At 45.2% G+C, this 15549-nt stretch overlaps 1 protein-coding gene across 1 annotated transcript in view; it reads left to right on the top strand.

The window, feature by feature from the left end:
• TMEM63B (transmembrane protein 63B) overlaps positions 1 to 15549 on the top strand; it is a 68895-nt gene that overhangs the window by 33034 nt on the left and 20312 nt on the right. Inside the window, exons 13-19 of the mRNA XM_089665076.1 lie at positions 348 to 454; positions 3669 to 3755; positions 3840 to 3905; positions 6127 to 6289; positions 7078 to 7183; positions 9225 to 9392; positions 13769 to 13884. Of these exons, the coding sequence (XP_089521202.1) occupies positions 348 to 454; positions 3669 to 3755; positions 3840 to 3905; positions 6127 to 6289; positions 7078 to 7183; positions 9225 to 9392; positions 13769 to 13884 (813 nt within the window). The remainder of the gene's footprint in view (positions 1 to 347; positions 455 to 3668; positions 3756 to 3839; positions 3906 to 6126; positions 6290 to 7077; positions 7184 to 9224; positions 9393 to 13768; positions 13885 to 15549) is intronic.

Raw genomic sequence — 15549 nt, 5'->3', positions numbered from 1 at the left:
CACAAAATGGTCATTATGCTGTTATGCATTTACTCGTGTGGGCATTCACATGTATTGTAACCAGATTACATAACTGCTATAGGTGCAGGGGCAGACTGACCATTTGGAAACTCGGGCACTGCCCGAGGGCCCAGGGTCAGTAGGGGGCCCCATGAGATGCCCCTGGTACCTTTTTCATAGGCTATTTTCAGTTTGGGCAAGGACACAGGGGCCCCATGAGTTGTCAGTCCGCCCCTGTATAGGTGTAACCTAGTAGGGCATTGTGTTGGTGACGATTGAACATGAAACCCCAGAGCTCAGATGTGTTCTGATTGACTGATATGCTTGTTTTACGTTTGTATACACAGAATCCAATCATCACCCAGTTCTTCCCCACTCTGTTACTATGGGCGTTCTCTGCTTTGCTACCAACCATCGTCTATTACTCCGCGTTCTTCGAGGCACACTGGACCAGGTAACCCCTCTGAAGTCATATCTCCTGTTGCTGGGCCTTGGCACCCCATGTATGTAATGTGGCAATTCGCCAGGCTGGGCGGATAATAGTTTACATCAGAAGAACACAAACCTGACAAAGGACTTGATGTAGCAAAGTGCACGTTACTCCAGAGTTTTATCTATGAGTGAATTTTTCTATGTAGGTGTGTCTAAATGTAGACTCTTCTCTTTTCTTTTTCCTGTTACAATACTTGTGATCCTTCCAGTCCTTAGTGGAAAAAGGATCCGCACAACTGTAGTTGTTAAAAGTCTTGCATTTATTGAAAGACCACAGTGTAAAAGTTACAAATCCAAAAAGTTGACGCGTTTCAGCCTACAGAACTTACGACTAAAGCCGTGTAGGCTGAAACGCATCAACTTTTTGTATTTGCAACTTTTACACTGTGGTCTTTCCGTAAATAAAAGAATCTTATTAGCAACTACGGTCACGCGGCTCCTTTTTCCACAAAGTATTGTATACAGATAAACAACTGTGAACCGGGCACCTGCGGTCTCTTTGAAATCAAGATATATGGGTATTAGCACTATTTTTGTATTTTTTTTCTGATCGTGCGAGTCTCCCTTTTTGTCCTTTTGAATTCTGATGACACCAAACAAGGCATATATGTGCTGGGTGTGGTCAGTTTGCTTATCAGTGCTTATCTGTAGGAGCCACAGGACACTGTGCCAATGCACGTGTGCCTGTAACTCCCATAGTCTGTTTAGCTGCCACATTGCCCACCCAGCCCCGCTGATTTGATTGGCACCGGCAGCCAAGGGCTCGTTCACACTTGACTGGTTTACCAACGCTTGCCAAACGCCCCTATAGCGTTTGGCAAGCGTTGGTCCGGCGTTTGCGGAGCGTTTTTTAACGCTCCGCAAACGCCGCATGCGTGGTTTAGCGGCGGTTGCTAGGCATTTGCCGAGCGTTAAAAACGGCCCACAAATGCCTATAATGAAGTTTAAATGGTGTTATCGCTCTGCAAACGCCTTGCAACCGCGTCGCAAATGCCGGCCGGGCGTTTGCGGAGCAGCACCATAGACTAGAATAGGAGGCTTCAACGCCTCCTGACTCGACCACAGGCGTCCATTTTGCCGCGACGCGACGTTAACGCTCCTGTTAGAACAGCACCATGTGCTGCAATGTGCAGATTTGTCAGAGGCGTTTGGGAAGCAGTAAAAACGCTTCCCAAACACCTCTCTGCCACCTGCACACAACGCTAGTGTGAACGTAGCCTAACGCTACAAGCAGGATTCTCGCTGCCAAACTGCAGGGGGTACAGCAGCGGCTTTGGATGAAAATACTGGTAAGAATATGCTTCATAACCTCCTAGATTGTAAGCTCCAAGGAGCAGGGCCCTCCTATCCCTCTTATATTGAACTGTATTGTTACCAGGGGCGGACTGACCATTTGGAACTCGGGCACTGCCGTCAGTAGGGGGCCCCATGAGATGCCCCTGGTACCTTTTTCATAGGCTTTTTTGAGTTTGGGCAAGGACACAGGGGCCCCATGAACCCCTATTGCCCGGGGGCCCCATGAGTTGTCAGTCCACCCCTGATTGTTCCTGTATTGTCTCCCGTTATATTGTAAAGTGCTGAGCAAACTGTTGGTGCCATAAATCCTGTATAATAATAATAACAAGAACATATTCAAGCTACAAAGGTGAGCAGGTATGGGGTGGCATAGTGTGTGGTCCTACTGAACAAACAAATAAACTGAAGGTACTATTGAACAAACTGACTGTCCTCTAAACCCACTGAAGGTTCTACTGAACCTACTAAAGGAAATGAACGTCCTACTGAATGAACTGAACGTTCTGCTGGGCAAACTGAAGGCTCTACTGAACCTGAAAGTCCTACTGAACATACTGAATGAACTGAAGGCCCTTCTAAAACGAAAGGTCCTCCTGATCCTACTGAAAAAACTGAAGGCCCTACTGAAGAAACTGAAGGTCCTACCAAACAAATTGAAGGCCTTACTGAAGCTACTGAACAAACTGAAGGTCCTACCAAACTAACTCAAGGCCCTACTGAACAAACTGAAGGTCCTACCAAACAAATTGAAGGCCTTACTGAAGCTACTGAACAAACTGAAGGTCCTACCAAACTAACTCAAGGCCCTACTGAACAAACTGAAGGTCCTACCAAACTAACTCAAGGCCCTACTGAAGAAACTGAAGTCCATGCCAAACAAACTGAAGGTGCTACTAAACCTACTGAATGAACTGAAGCTCCCGCTGAACAAACTGAAGATGCTACTTGACTTACTGAATTAGCTGACTGTCCTACTAAGCAAACTGAGAGTCATAAAGAACCTACTGAAGAAATTGATAGTCCTCCTGAAACAAAAAAAACTGAAGGCACAGATGAACGTACTGATTAAAGTGAAGGCTCAGCCTTCTGGAACCCATGGCACACAGACTGAGAATGTACTTCCCCACCGTACACACACTCACCTGTCCCTAAGGGGGATGCTTAATGTGAACATGTATGTGCCAATGGCAACTTTTTTTTTTTTTATACATTTGTCTAAAGCCAGCCTTTCTTTTTAGTTTTGGATTGAGTGGTTTTAATTTCAGTGTCCCCACTAGAGAGATTCATCCTCTCTATTTGTACCTGTGTCTAAAAGTGAGGGCTAATCCAAAATATGGAGTTGTCAATTGAGGGGAAATGTTCCATTGGAGACACCTGTTCCAGATAGAGCTGTCTGAGAGATGATTCCTCTTACTTTTGAGAGATTTCCTCATAATTTCTGTTATATCTACAGGACGAGAAGTAGAGAGGAATCGCCTGTTGGTATAAATAACCTGACCGGTTTTAACCATTCACTGCTGTATCCAAAACGAAAAATAAAGTTTTGGCCTTAGCTATACTTTAAGAAAATAAGATGTTAATGGAAGTGAAGAAAAATGAACCAGTACTGATCAGTAACCACCAATCTGAAACCTGAATTCTCAGACTACAAGTATTATTTATGCAGGGGAAGCCCCTGATGGAAGCTGCCATTTCTCCAGGCAATAATTATTGGATTAAATGTCTGTTGTGCTCTGTGCAGAAACTCCCAGGAGTTAGCATGTCAGCTTCCATCTGAGGCTTTTTACAATTGGCTGTAGAGGTCTCATTCACGCAGACAGAATGGGATCCACTAGAAACACTGGAGTCTCCAATGTCTCATGATTACTGTCTGATTCCAGGTCGGGGGAGAATCGCACCACCATGCACAAGTGCTACACCTTCCTGATCTTCATGGTGCTGCTGCTGCCTTCTCTGGGCCTGAGCAGGTGAGATGAACTGTATGTGTTATACCATGAAATTTGTTCTCGTATTCCCTGCCTGCTCACACACCGTTATTCTCTGTCTTTTAGCCTTGACCTGTTTTTCCGATGGCTCTTTGACAAGAAGTTTCTGGAACAGGCCACGGTCAGGTTTGAGTAAGTACAACTCTCAGACAAATGTGGAAATAATAACCGTGTCATTGTGTTTTGGGTTTTCTGAATGGCAGAGGAATGGAGGTAATGTATGTAGGAATATTAACCACCTCCCATCCGGCCGTTGTATATAAATGGCAGGATGGTGGCAGTGCAGGGGCGGCCTCCCCACCCCCTGCTTGTGCGTGCTCCCTAGGAGTGCACAGCACCGCGATCCGGACACAGTGGAGCACCGATCGTCGTACGGAACCTCTGTGCGAGGTCCCGATCATGTGATCACTGATTGGCCAATCAGTGATCACATGCAGAGTAGTCAGCAAGATGTCACTTCTGACATCATTGCTTACTGCGTGTGAAATCTGTGAATGATCACAGAGGTCACATGGTACAGGGCTATTCACAACAGCCTTGTACCATGTGACAAGCTGTGACCAATCACAACTCACACAGTAGTTCTCAATTGCTGCAGGAATGTAGCCAGAGAAAAGGAGAAGTGATTGCTTTTACAGCCTTTATGGGTGTAAAAGCAATCAGTGTAAAAAAAAAAAAAAAAAAAAAATTATCACCCTCAGGGAGTGGGACAGGGCCCAGTATGGAAATAGCAAGGAGAGGGCTCAAAATAATTGTAATCCATCCCCAAGGGGCAAGTTGGAGTCTCTAGCGATTTGTAATCCAAGTATGGAGCAGAGGGGGAACAGAGTTCAAGAACAGCCCAGGGGGAATAAAACAGGGGTGCATACACTCATGGCTCTGGCAGGAATGTCCTGGCTCACGGCAGCAGGGGCGACCCTGCCCAGCACACAGCAACAGCCGGTATTCCGGGCCCCAGAGTATTAGGCAGAGTATCATGGGGCCGTGTCAGCGGTACTCCCAGCCATGGAGTATTAGCAGTGTCAGCAGTGCTCCCAGCCCTGGAGTATTAGCAGTGTCAGCGGTACTCCCAGCCATGGAGTATTAGCAGTGTCAGCAGTGCTCCCAGCCCTGGAGTATTAGCAGTGTCAGCGGTGCTCCCAGCCCTGGAGTATTAGCAGTGTCAACGGTGCTCCCAGCCCTGGAGTATTAGCAGAGTGTCAGCGGTACTCCCAGCCCTGGAGTATTAGCAGAGTGTCAGCAGTACTCCCAGCCCTGGAGTATTAGCAGAGTGTCAGCAGTACTCCCAGCCCTGGAGTATTAGCAGTGTCAACGGTGCTCCCAGCCCTGGAGTATTAGCAGAGTGTCAGCAGTACTCCCAGCCCTGGAGCATTAGCAGTGTCAGCAGTACTCATAGCCCTGGAGTATTAGCAGAGTGTCAGCAGTACTCACAGCCCTGGAGTATTAGCAGTGTCAGCGGTAGCAATTCTCCCCCCAAGTCCTGGGTGACTGCAGAGGGCAGCTGGCGTATCTCTACCTTCTCCTGGGGATCTACAGAGTGGCGGCTTGCGGAATTCTCCCCCTTCTGTGGGGCTTTGCGGTGGGCAGCTGGCGTGGTCCCCCACCCCTTCCCTGGAGTGTGCAGAGCAGCAGCTTGCGGAGGCTCCCCCTTATCCTGTGGGGTCTATGCAGAGTGGCCACGAGGGTTCCACCTCAGCTGTGATCCACAGAGTGGCTTGGCAACAGAAGAGAATGATCGGGAAGAGCCCGGCATCGGTCTCTTAAACCGATGCAGGACGCTTCCCAGTCGTCCTGGCAATGGTGGGCGGCGGGCCTCATTGCTCGGCAACGACGCACGCCCCTCTGGACACGGGTCGCGCTCTCGTGAGCATGGCTTTTGTCCGGAGGCATCCACAAATGCAGGCACTCCTCGTGCCCGCACTGCGGATGCCGGGACCTTGCAGCGTCAGCCTGACGCCGCGGTCCGAAACATCAATGCAGGAGGTTCGCACCTCCCCGCATAGAGGTGTGAACCTCGCTATATTGTCCACTCCGGCATCGCCGGATGGGGATAAGATAGTGGCAGAGGTGAGAGGAGCCGCGCCTCTCGTCCTGCGCGACTCGGCTTCAAAGAGCCGTGGCAAGATGAAAGACAGCAGGGGGGCAGTCCTGAGTGGGCCAGCGGAGGGGGGAGAGCAACACACTGTGACAATGCTGAATACATAGAAATTTTGGAGTGGGCAGGGCTACCTCATTGTCGTCATTTTCAGGTGTTGTCACACTTCTAGTTGTTGGGAACGTGTATTACTGTCATGCTATTATATTTGTGGAACTTTTTTGGACTCCAGTATTTCTTTCCTTTTGTATCCCACAGATGTGTATTCCTTCCAGACAATGGCGCGTTCTTCGTCAACTATGTTATCGCCTCCGCCTTTATCGGTAATGCCATGGATCTGCTGCGTATCCCCGGTCTGCTGATGTACATGATTCGGCTCTGTCTGGCCCGGTCTGCAGCAGAGCGCAAAAGCGTCAAGCGGGTATGAAAATCGGCTGAATTGGGGTTAAACTTTGTACAGTGGGGAACATAATTATTTGATTCCCTGCAGATTTTGTAAATTTTCCCACTTACAAATAAATGAAAGGTCTAAAATTTTTATCATAGGTGTATTTTAACTGATATAGACAGAATATCGACCAAAAATCCAGAAAAAGAACACAATACAAATGTTATAAATTGAGTTGCAGTTCAGTGAGTAACCATCCATCTGATGGTGCCAAAATTGTCGATCTTGGCAGATTTTTGTTAGCTGTCTGTAAGGTACATCCTTCCCATTGACCCCCATGAATTCCTTTTTTCAGGGGTCCCTGAAATCTGAAAATTATTTCAAAGGCTCCTTCTGCGTAAGGAGGTTGAGAAAGGCTGCCCTAGGCCACAATACTGTGTAACGTTCTTTGGTTGCTGGTAGCATGGAGCTTCTAATTCTGTAATTCCTCAGGGCCACCCATCGGGTCTCTGCAGAGCATTCTGTAGAAAACCAGTAAGGATTTAGAGGTTTAGGAGGGAGTTAGCAAAACACAGGTCTGCCAGAGCCTGCTGCCCCTTCCAGAGGCAAGATGAAAGCCCTGCTTGCTCTGCCTACAAATGATCACAATACCAATTTGCAAACCTCTGGTCCTTGTAAATTACCGTAAATTTTTAATTTTTAGCACAGCTGCAGTGTTTTGCATTATTAGTTCACTTATTATTTATTAGCGGGACATGTTCTCCACTGTTGTCCTGCCTGTATGGCACAAATGGTAAATGTTTCTCTTGTTTGTTCTGCAGCATCAGGCCTATGAGTTCCAGTTTGGTGCGGCGTATGCGTGGATGATGTGTATTTTCACAGTGGTGATGACCTACAGCATTACTTGTCCCATTATTGTTCCATTCGGTGAGTGACCTTTTCCCTGAGGCTGTTCTGGACACAGGGCTAGGTTTTGGTTGGGGTTCAGTCAGGGATCAATTTGGGTTGGGACTCTAAAATTGTTAGGACTGGTTTAGGGGTCGAAAGAGGTTTCGTAAGTGATGAAGGAATCACACATCTGACTGTTTTGTGCACAAGACTGGGGATCAGTTTTGTGAACCATGAAGGGCTCGCAATCTGACTTGCTAACCTGAACCTAAGCATTTTTTTGGTCTGATATAACTCAAGGTTGCCATATATATCCCAATACCACGTTCTTATGATGCAAAGGTATTTATAGGACTGATTGTTGTGCTTTCAACCATAGTAAACACTTGTTAAAGAAATGTATCACCACAACTTAGTTGTTTTTGAATCATCCAGGGAACCAAGTACATGAAGCACTTGGTCGTGTTCTAATCCATGGCCCCGTTGTGCAATAAAAGCATATCATCATATCTATGCTCTGCTCCTCCCTAGGCTGAAGCCCAGTTTATAGGTGTTTCTGTGGGGAATTACAGCAAAGCACTGTAGATACCCCCATTCTCCTCCATGTACTAGCTGGCAGTCTGTGTTGTCATATGAGCTGACCCTTCCCCTACTGTGGTTAAATCGGAGCTCAACCCAAAAGGGGAAGGACTGCTCTCCCGCTCCCCATTAAGGATTGGCACCCTTGGGGGGCAGCGGGTACCCGAATTTTCCAGTTACCCGCTCCCATTTCCGGTCCGATTGCCTAGGTGATGGGAAACGGAAGGTGCCCTCCCTTTCTGTAGTCTTTTGGGACGCATGACAGGTCCCAGAAGACTACAGGACCATTCATGAAGCGCAGCGCTACTCGCGCATGCGCAGTGGGTACCCGGCTGTGAAGCCGCAAGCTGTCACAGCCGGGTGCCCACACTGAAGATGCCGGCCTGCTGGAATACAGGACGGCCGGTGAAACGGGCTACGGGGGACACACCACGGGACCGAGGGACAGGTAAGTGACTGTTTTTTAAAAGTCAGCAGCTACAGTTTTTGTAGCTGCTGACTTTTATTTTTTGACAGGATGAGTGGAACTCCGCTTTAACGACAGCACTGTAGCCACCTCCCCCTCCCCTCAATTTCTGTTGTGTTCTGAGCCGAATGACGTCTCCCCACCCCTGCTGTAGGGAATTATAACTTTGTTGCCACCACCCCCTCTAGTCCATTTACTAGCTCTCTGCTTGTGTTGTGATCCAAGCTGAGCCTTCTAGGAGGGTCCTCCCTGTCCATGGTGAATGATGGCACTCATCTCCAGTGCATGCCTGCTGTCATAGACAAAGTATTATCACTTTGACCACATTTGATGTCCATCTCTTGCTAAGGAGGGTGGTGAGATAGAGTAGTGGTGGTAGGTGGGGGGGGGGGGGTGGTGCGCAGTCAACTACTCAAGCTCAGTAACCATGACACAAATTGGAACGCAACCAAGTGCTGCATGGACTTCGTCCCTTGGGAGATTCAAATATGATTTTTACATTGTGGAGGTACTTTTTATTTAATAATACCAAGGATATTTTTGCTCTTTTTTTTTTTTTTTTTTTTTTTTATCTCAGAGCAGGAGCGGACTGACAACTCATGGGGCCCCTGTGTCCTTGCCCAAACTCAAAAAAGCCTATGAAAAAGGTACCAGGGGCATCTAATGGGGCCCCTACTGACCCTGGGCCATCGGCCAGTGCCCACGTTTCCAAATGGTCAGTCCGCCCCTGTCTCAGAGTGACCCAGCTGATCTCACCTACTCCATGAGAAATGGGGGGAGGATATAACCAGTGGTATTGCTTTAGCTTTCCCAAAGGAACGCAGTGTGCAATAATAAACCCATAAAGAATGCAACGTATCCCCAGTTAGGGAAGAGGGGGCGGGGTAATAGTAGGAATGGGGAAGGAAGTGATGGTGGGGGGTGGCAAGAAGGTAGAGGTAAAGGCGGATACTTCAAAGTAATTTTTTCAAACTCTATGAACCTATGAACTGTGATTACCTCCCTCCCCCAATTCTTTGTTCTGATCAATCGCAGGCCTAATGTACATGCTCCTCAAACACCTGGTGGATCGGTACAACCTCTACTACGCCTACCTACCCGCCAAACTGGACAAGAAGATCCACTCGGGGGCGGTGAGCCAGGTGGTGGCGGCTCCAATCCTCTGCCTCTTCTGGTTGCTTTTCTTCTCCACCGTGAGAACCGGTGAGTGCCAGGCATCCTTCATACGTCACCTGGAAATGTGAACTTCTCAAATCTGTTTCTTTTTTTGTTTTAGAGCAACAATTGAGTCCTGTCCGTGATACTTTTTTTTTTTTTTATTTGAACATACAATTTTCAGGACAAGCTTTCGGGGTATGTCCCCTTCTTCAAGGTCCAAGCAGTACTACTTCACAAAGTTTTAGCAGAATGTTTAACCACTTCCAGTCCGGACACTTTCCCCCCCTTCCTGTCCAGGCCAATTTTCAGCTTTCAGCGCTATCACACTTTGAATGACAATTGCGCGGTCATGCAACACTGTACCCATATGAATTGTTTAGCATTTTTTTGAGACAGATAAAGCTTTATTTTGGTGGTATTTATTCACCGCTGGGATTTTTATTTTTTTTGCTATGTAAATGAAAACGTCCAAAAATTTTGAAAAAAGTGTTTTTCTTATAAAATTTTGGAAATAAATATTTCATCATAAATCTTGGCCAAAATGTATTCCGTTATCTTTTTAGTAAAACCCAAATTAGTTTATAACCAAAAATTATAATTTTAAAATAAATTTTTATTTTTACATTTTTATTTTTTTTTTATATTATTTATGTTTTTGGTTTTTGGTTTTTTTTTTAACATACTGTCACCCTAGCAGTACAGTGTCACCATGGTGACACTGTACTACTTGTGGGGGGGTGATGAATATTTTTTTTTTTTTTTACACTGATTGCTTTTACACCCATAAAGGCTGTAATAGCAATCATTTCTCCTTCTCTCTGACTGCATTCTTGCTATTCATACTACTGTGTGAGCTGTGATTGGTCACAGTTTGTCACACGGTACAAGGCTGTTGTGAATAGCCCTGTACCATGTTATCTCTGTGATCATTCACAGATTTCACACATAGTAAGCAATGATGTCAGAAGTGACATCTTGCTTACTACTCTGCATGTGATCACTGATTGGCTAATCAGCGTTCACATGATCGGGACCTCGCACAGAGGTCCCGTACGACGATCGGTGTTCCACTGTGTCTGGAGGACATAGCGGGCACCAGATCGCGGTGCTGCGCGCTCCCAGGGAGCGTGCACAAGCAGGGGACAGGGAGGCCGTTTATAAACTGTCACCCGCCCCTGCACTGACATCGTCTGGCGTTTATATACATGGGTCGGATGGGAGGTGGTTAACATATACTGGTTGTGGCCAGCTCAGTGGATTGCTGTAGGAAAGTCCTGGTTTCTTTCTCGGATAAACAGAATATAACTGGATATAACATTTATAGGTAAAGTTGATCCAGGGAATATCTGATTGCCTCTCGGAGGAGAGGTCATTGGCAGCTTTGGCTGTCGATCACCGGGTCCCGGCTAGTGATTGTCCGCCGGCACCCAGCGAACGCCGAGTATCACTGACGGGTGAGATCTGTATGTAAACAATACAGATCTCTCCCCTGTCACCTCCTAAACACTACTTTGTATTGTTGTGCATAACAAAGCAATGTGCCTACACTGTAAAACACACACCGCACAGAGTAAAACAGCACACAGTTAACCCTTTGATTGCCCCAGATGTTAATCCCTTTCTGCCCAGTGCCATTAGTACAGTGTTGGTGCTTTTTATTAGCACTGATCACTGTACTGATGTCACTGGGGATGTCAGTGACAGTCGTTCCCCCCCAGTGTCAGAATGCCTGCCGCAGTCCCGCTATAAGTCGCTGATTGCTGCCATTACTAGTATAAAAAATAAATTCCAGTATCTTTCCCGCCATTTGTAGACGGTATAACTTTCACGTAAACCAATTAATTTACACGTATTGGGATTATTTTTTTTTTTTTTTTTAGCAGACACGGAGCAGAATATATTTTGGTCTAAATTTATGACTAAATTTGATATTTTTTTTTTTTTTTTTTCTGGACATGTTTAACCATTTCAATACCGTGCAATTTTACACCTTCCTGCCCAGGCCATTTTTCAGGTTTCAGCGCTCTCACACTTTGAATGACAATTGCGCAGTCATACAACATTGTACCCAAACTAAAATTTTATCATTTTCTTCACACAACTAGAGCTTTCTTTTGGTGGTATTTAATCACCGCTGGGGTTTTTATTTTTTGCTAAATTAACAAAAAAAGACCAAAAATTTTGAAAAAAAAACACATTTTTCTTTGTTTCTGTTATAAAAGTTTACAAATAAATAATTGTTCTTCATAAATTTAGGCCGAGATGTATTCTGCTCCATGTCTTTGGTGAAAATAACCCAAATTAGGATGTATTATTTAGTTTGTAGGAAAGTTATAGAGTTCACAAACTATGGTATAGATCTGAATATTGATCAATCCTGAAGTACTGACAGCCAATCTAATTTCTTGAGGTCCAAGAATGTCAGAATAGTACAGATATCCCCAAATGACCCCTTTTTGCTGAGTAGACAGTCCGACGTACTTCATAAGAGGCATGGCGAGTTTTTTGAAGTTGTATTTTTTTGTCATAATTTTTCCGAAAATGAAAAAATGAAAAATATTATTTTCACTATTTTTTTTTTTACATACTGTCACCAGTGCAGTACAGCGTCATCATATAACTGGCATGGCGGTGAACAGGGACACTGACTGGTGACAGTATGAAAAAAAAAAAATATATATTTTTTTTTAATTTTTTTTTATTTTTTTATTATATTTAATTTTTTATTACATTTTTTTTTTATTTTTTTTAAGATTTTTTTTCATATTTTACTATAACCAAAATAGTACAATGTTACCATAGTAACATTGTACTACTTTGGGGAAGTGATCAGTATTTTTTTTTTTTTTTTTTTTTTACACAATTTGCTTATAGCAAAGAATTACTTTGCTATAAGCAAGCATTTAGCTGAATGAAATCGATTCATTCAGCTTTTTTTTTTTTTTTTTTTTTTTTGTGCTTAGCTGTGATTTGGTCACAGCTAATCACATGACATGTGCATGTGATTAGCTGTGACCATTCACAGCTAGGCACTAGTATACAATGGATGGCATCATGAATGAAGCCATCCATTGTATACAACTGTCATGTGACCTGCTGTGATTGGTCGCGGCAGGTCACATGGTACCGGCAACGGGAGCCGGTACTCGGATCTGTCATCGGCCGTGTCCGAGGTGCACGGGCGGTGACAGATCCCGCTGCTGCGCCGCTCTGCAATAGCGCAAACGGCGCATGTGCGGGAGCACGCCAAATGGCGTGGACCCGGAAAGCTGCAGCGCTTTTCAAGCCGCCAAACGGCTATTGGCCGGGCGGCTAATGGTTAATAACAAAAAGTCAAAAATATTGTTTATTTTTCAAAATTGTCGTTCTTTTTTTGTTTATAGCGCAAAATATAAACACAGCAGAGGCGATCAAATACCACCGAAAGAAAGCTCTATTTGTGGAAGGAAAAAAGGACATAAACTTCATTTGGGTGCAGCGTTGCATGACCGCGCAATTGTCAGTTAAAGTAACGAAGCGCCGTATCGCAAAAAATGGCCTGGTCAGGAAGGGGGGTAAATCCTCTGGAGGGGGAGGGGTTAAAAAATTAAAGTGGTAGTGAAGTCCTGATTGCACAAACCGCTGACAGGCAGGGCTTTTATAGGATAAAAGATCCTAGAGCAGGGGTGGGCAAATTGTGGCCCTCAAGCTGTTGTGGAACTACAAGTCCCATCATGCCTCTGCAAGTCATGCAACTGTCAGCCTTTCAGTGCCTCATGGGACATGTAGTTCCATGACAGCTGGAGGGCCACAGTTGCCCACCACTGCCTTAGAGGTATCTTTCGTTATAAATGCCCCCCCCCCCTGCATGTCAGCGGTAATGTGATCTGAGCACACGCATGTGCAGCTCATGCCACGTTTATGGTCCTCTGTGTGCTGTAACAATGTGACTCCAATACACATGCATAGGAGTGACATCAAGGCGGCCAAAGATACAGAACCTTTCAATGCAGGGCAGCACACATAGGGGTGATTTACTAAAGGCAAACAGACGGTGCACTTTCAAAGAACAGTTGCTCCAGAGCTTAGTAAATGAGCAGAAGCTCTGCTGACGTCCATCATCCAATCACGTGCAAGCAAAAATGCTGTTTTTATATTTTCCTTGCACATGATTGGGTATGCTTTGCAATGTAAAGCTTCACCTCATTTACTAAGCTCTTGAGTAACTGCACTTTGCAAAGTTCACAGTCTGTTTGCCTTTAGTAAATCAGCCCCACAGTGCAACTCACTGGTGCAACCTTCTTCTATTGAAATACATTGCTTTTACAATCTGTATGCACTGGCATTCATTGATTAGCTCATGTCAATGCATGTGGTGTGAATGGACCTTTTATAGTTTTTATTGTTTTAATAGCACTTTTTCCATTTGTCTTGGCCTGCAGGTTTCCTGGCTCCCACCTCCATGTTCACCTTCGTGGTCCTGGTAATCACCATCGTTATCTGCCTGTCCCACGTCTGCTTCGGCCACTTCAAGTACCTGAGTGCCCACAATTACCGGGTGAGCTCATTCTCTGCCCCATATGGTCCTCCATCTGTAAAGTGACTCTATCTTTTAACCCCCCTGGCGGTATTCCCGAGTGTAGCTCGGGGTAAAGTTTCAGCACCACAAGCGGTAACCCCCCCAAGCTACACTCGGGAATACACTGCAGCGTTGCTCCGGGATCATTTCTTCACTTACCTTGTCCTGCGCTCCTGCGATGTCCCCCCTGCAGTGTCCCCGGCAATGTCCTCCGGTCGATGCCGGCACCTGTCTTCCGGGTTCTGTTCCCTGCGACGTCGGGACATACGGGGGACGGAACTGGCAGGAAATTTGAAAATGACTAAAAGTGACATTCACTAAATACACTAAAATCACATAGTATAACATTCCTGTATCAAACCATTTCACATACATTTTGTCCCGAGTGCTTTGTCCGGCGCCCTGCCTGCATTTTTACTGTTCTTTCTGCCTGGAAACTGAGAAACGTCCATGGCGTCCAAAAAGCGTCCCTTTAGGTCAGACGCGGTTTTAGAGCGGCTAGAGAACAGCGATAGTAAATCAGAACCACTTGCAGAATTGAGTGATAATGATTGGTGGGGGAAATTCCTCATCAGACACTGAAAACGATTCTGCGACTTTGCTCAGTGATGTGCGAACTTGGCGCTCTATTTCACATTTCAGTGTTTTTGGTTTGATTATATTATTGAATTACATTTATTATTATTATATTATTTTTTATGATTATTTATTATATTATAATTTATGATTTCGTGTTTCAAATTGTAACATCCCCGGGATGTTTACTAGACTCTTGTTCGGACAGATTTCAGTGAGTTATTCCTAAAAATTACAGGCCTACAATAAAAAAAATACTTACTTCCATGCAAAAAAATGTACCGCTTTGAGCACAGAAATATGAACATAATCAGACCGCTAGGGAGGTTAAATAAAAAAGGTGAGACCAAAGCTGTACCTGGAAAGAAGATCGTAAATACTCAGCTCTCCCACTGACCGCCAGTCATGCTGAAGTCTATGCAGAAACTGATATTTATTATTATTTCAGGTACTTATATAGAGATGTCACGTTACGCAGCACTTTACATATATATTGTACATTCACATCAGTCCCTGACCTTCAGGGGGCGTACAATCTAAGGTCCCTAACCCTCAAGGGGCGTACAATCTAAGGTCCCTAACCCTCAAGGGGCGTACAATCTAAGGTCCCTAACCCTCAAGGAGCGTACAATCTAAGGTCCCTAACCCTCAAGGAGCGTACAATCTAAGGTCCCTAACTCACATTCATACATACACATACTAGGGACAATTTAGACAGGAGCCAATTAACCTACCAGCATGTCTTTGGAGCTTCGAGAGAGTCAGCCTGACCCCAGGACAATCCATTGTATACAGCACGAAAAACCAGCAATTGCTATTCCCAGAGTTGTACGTTTTTGCGCAGACTTTGGCCTCATGCTCACAGGATATTTTAAAAATGCTCCATTTCTTGGCAGCAGCGTTCTGGCAGAAAAAACGCCTGACGCTTGTAAACGTGTCCAATGTTTTTACAAGCGTTTAGGCGCATTTACAGGCATCAAGCACTTGGACGTTAATTCATTTCATTGGCCAGAATAATAATTCATTCTGGCCATTGAAATGAATTGATGTTCAAGTGCTAAACATAAC

This window comes from Staurois parvus, unplaced genomic scaffold, assembly GCF_062004578.1.
Source record: "Staurois parvus isolate SC_StPar_1 unplaced genomic scaffold, SC_StPar_1.0 ptg002114l, whole genome shotgun sequence".
NCBI classification, from domain to species: domain Eukaryota; kingdom Metazoa; phylum Chordata; class Amphibia; order Anura; family Ranidae; genus Staurois; species Staurois parvus.
Note: the sequence above shows the minus strand (reverse complement) of the source record. Positions and strands in the feature narration are given on the sequence as shown.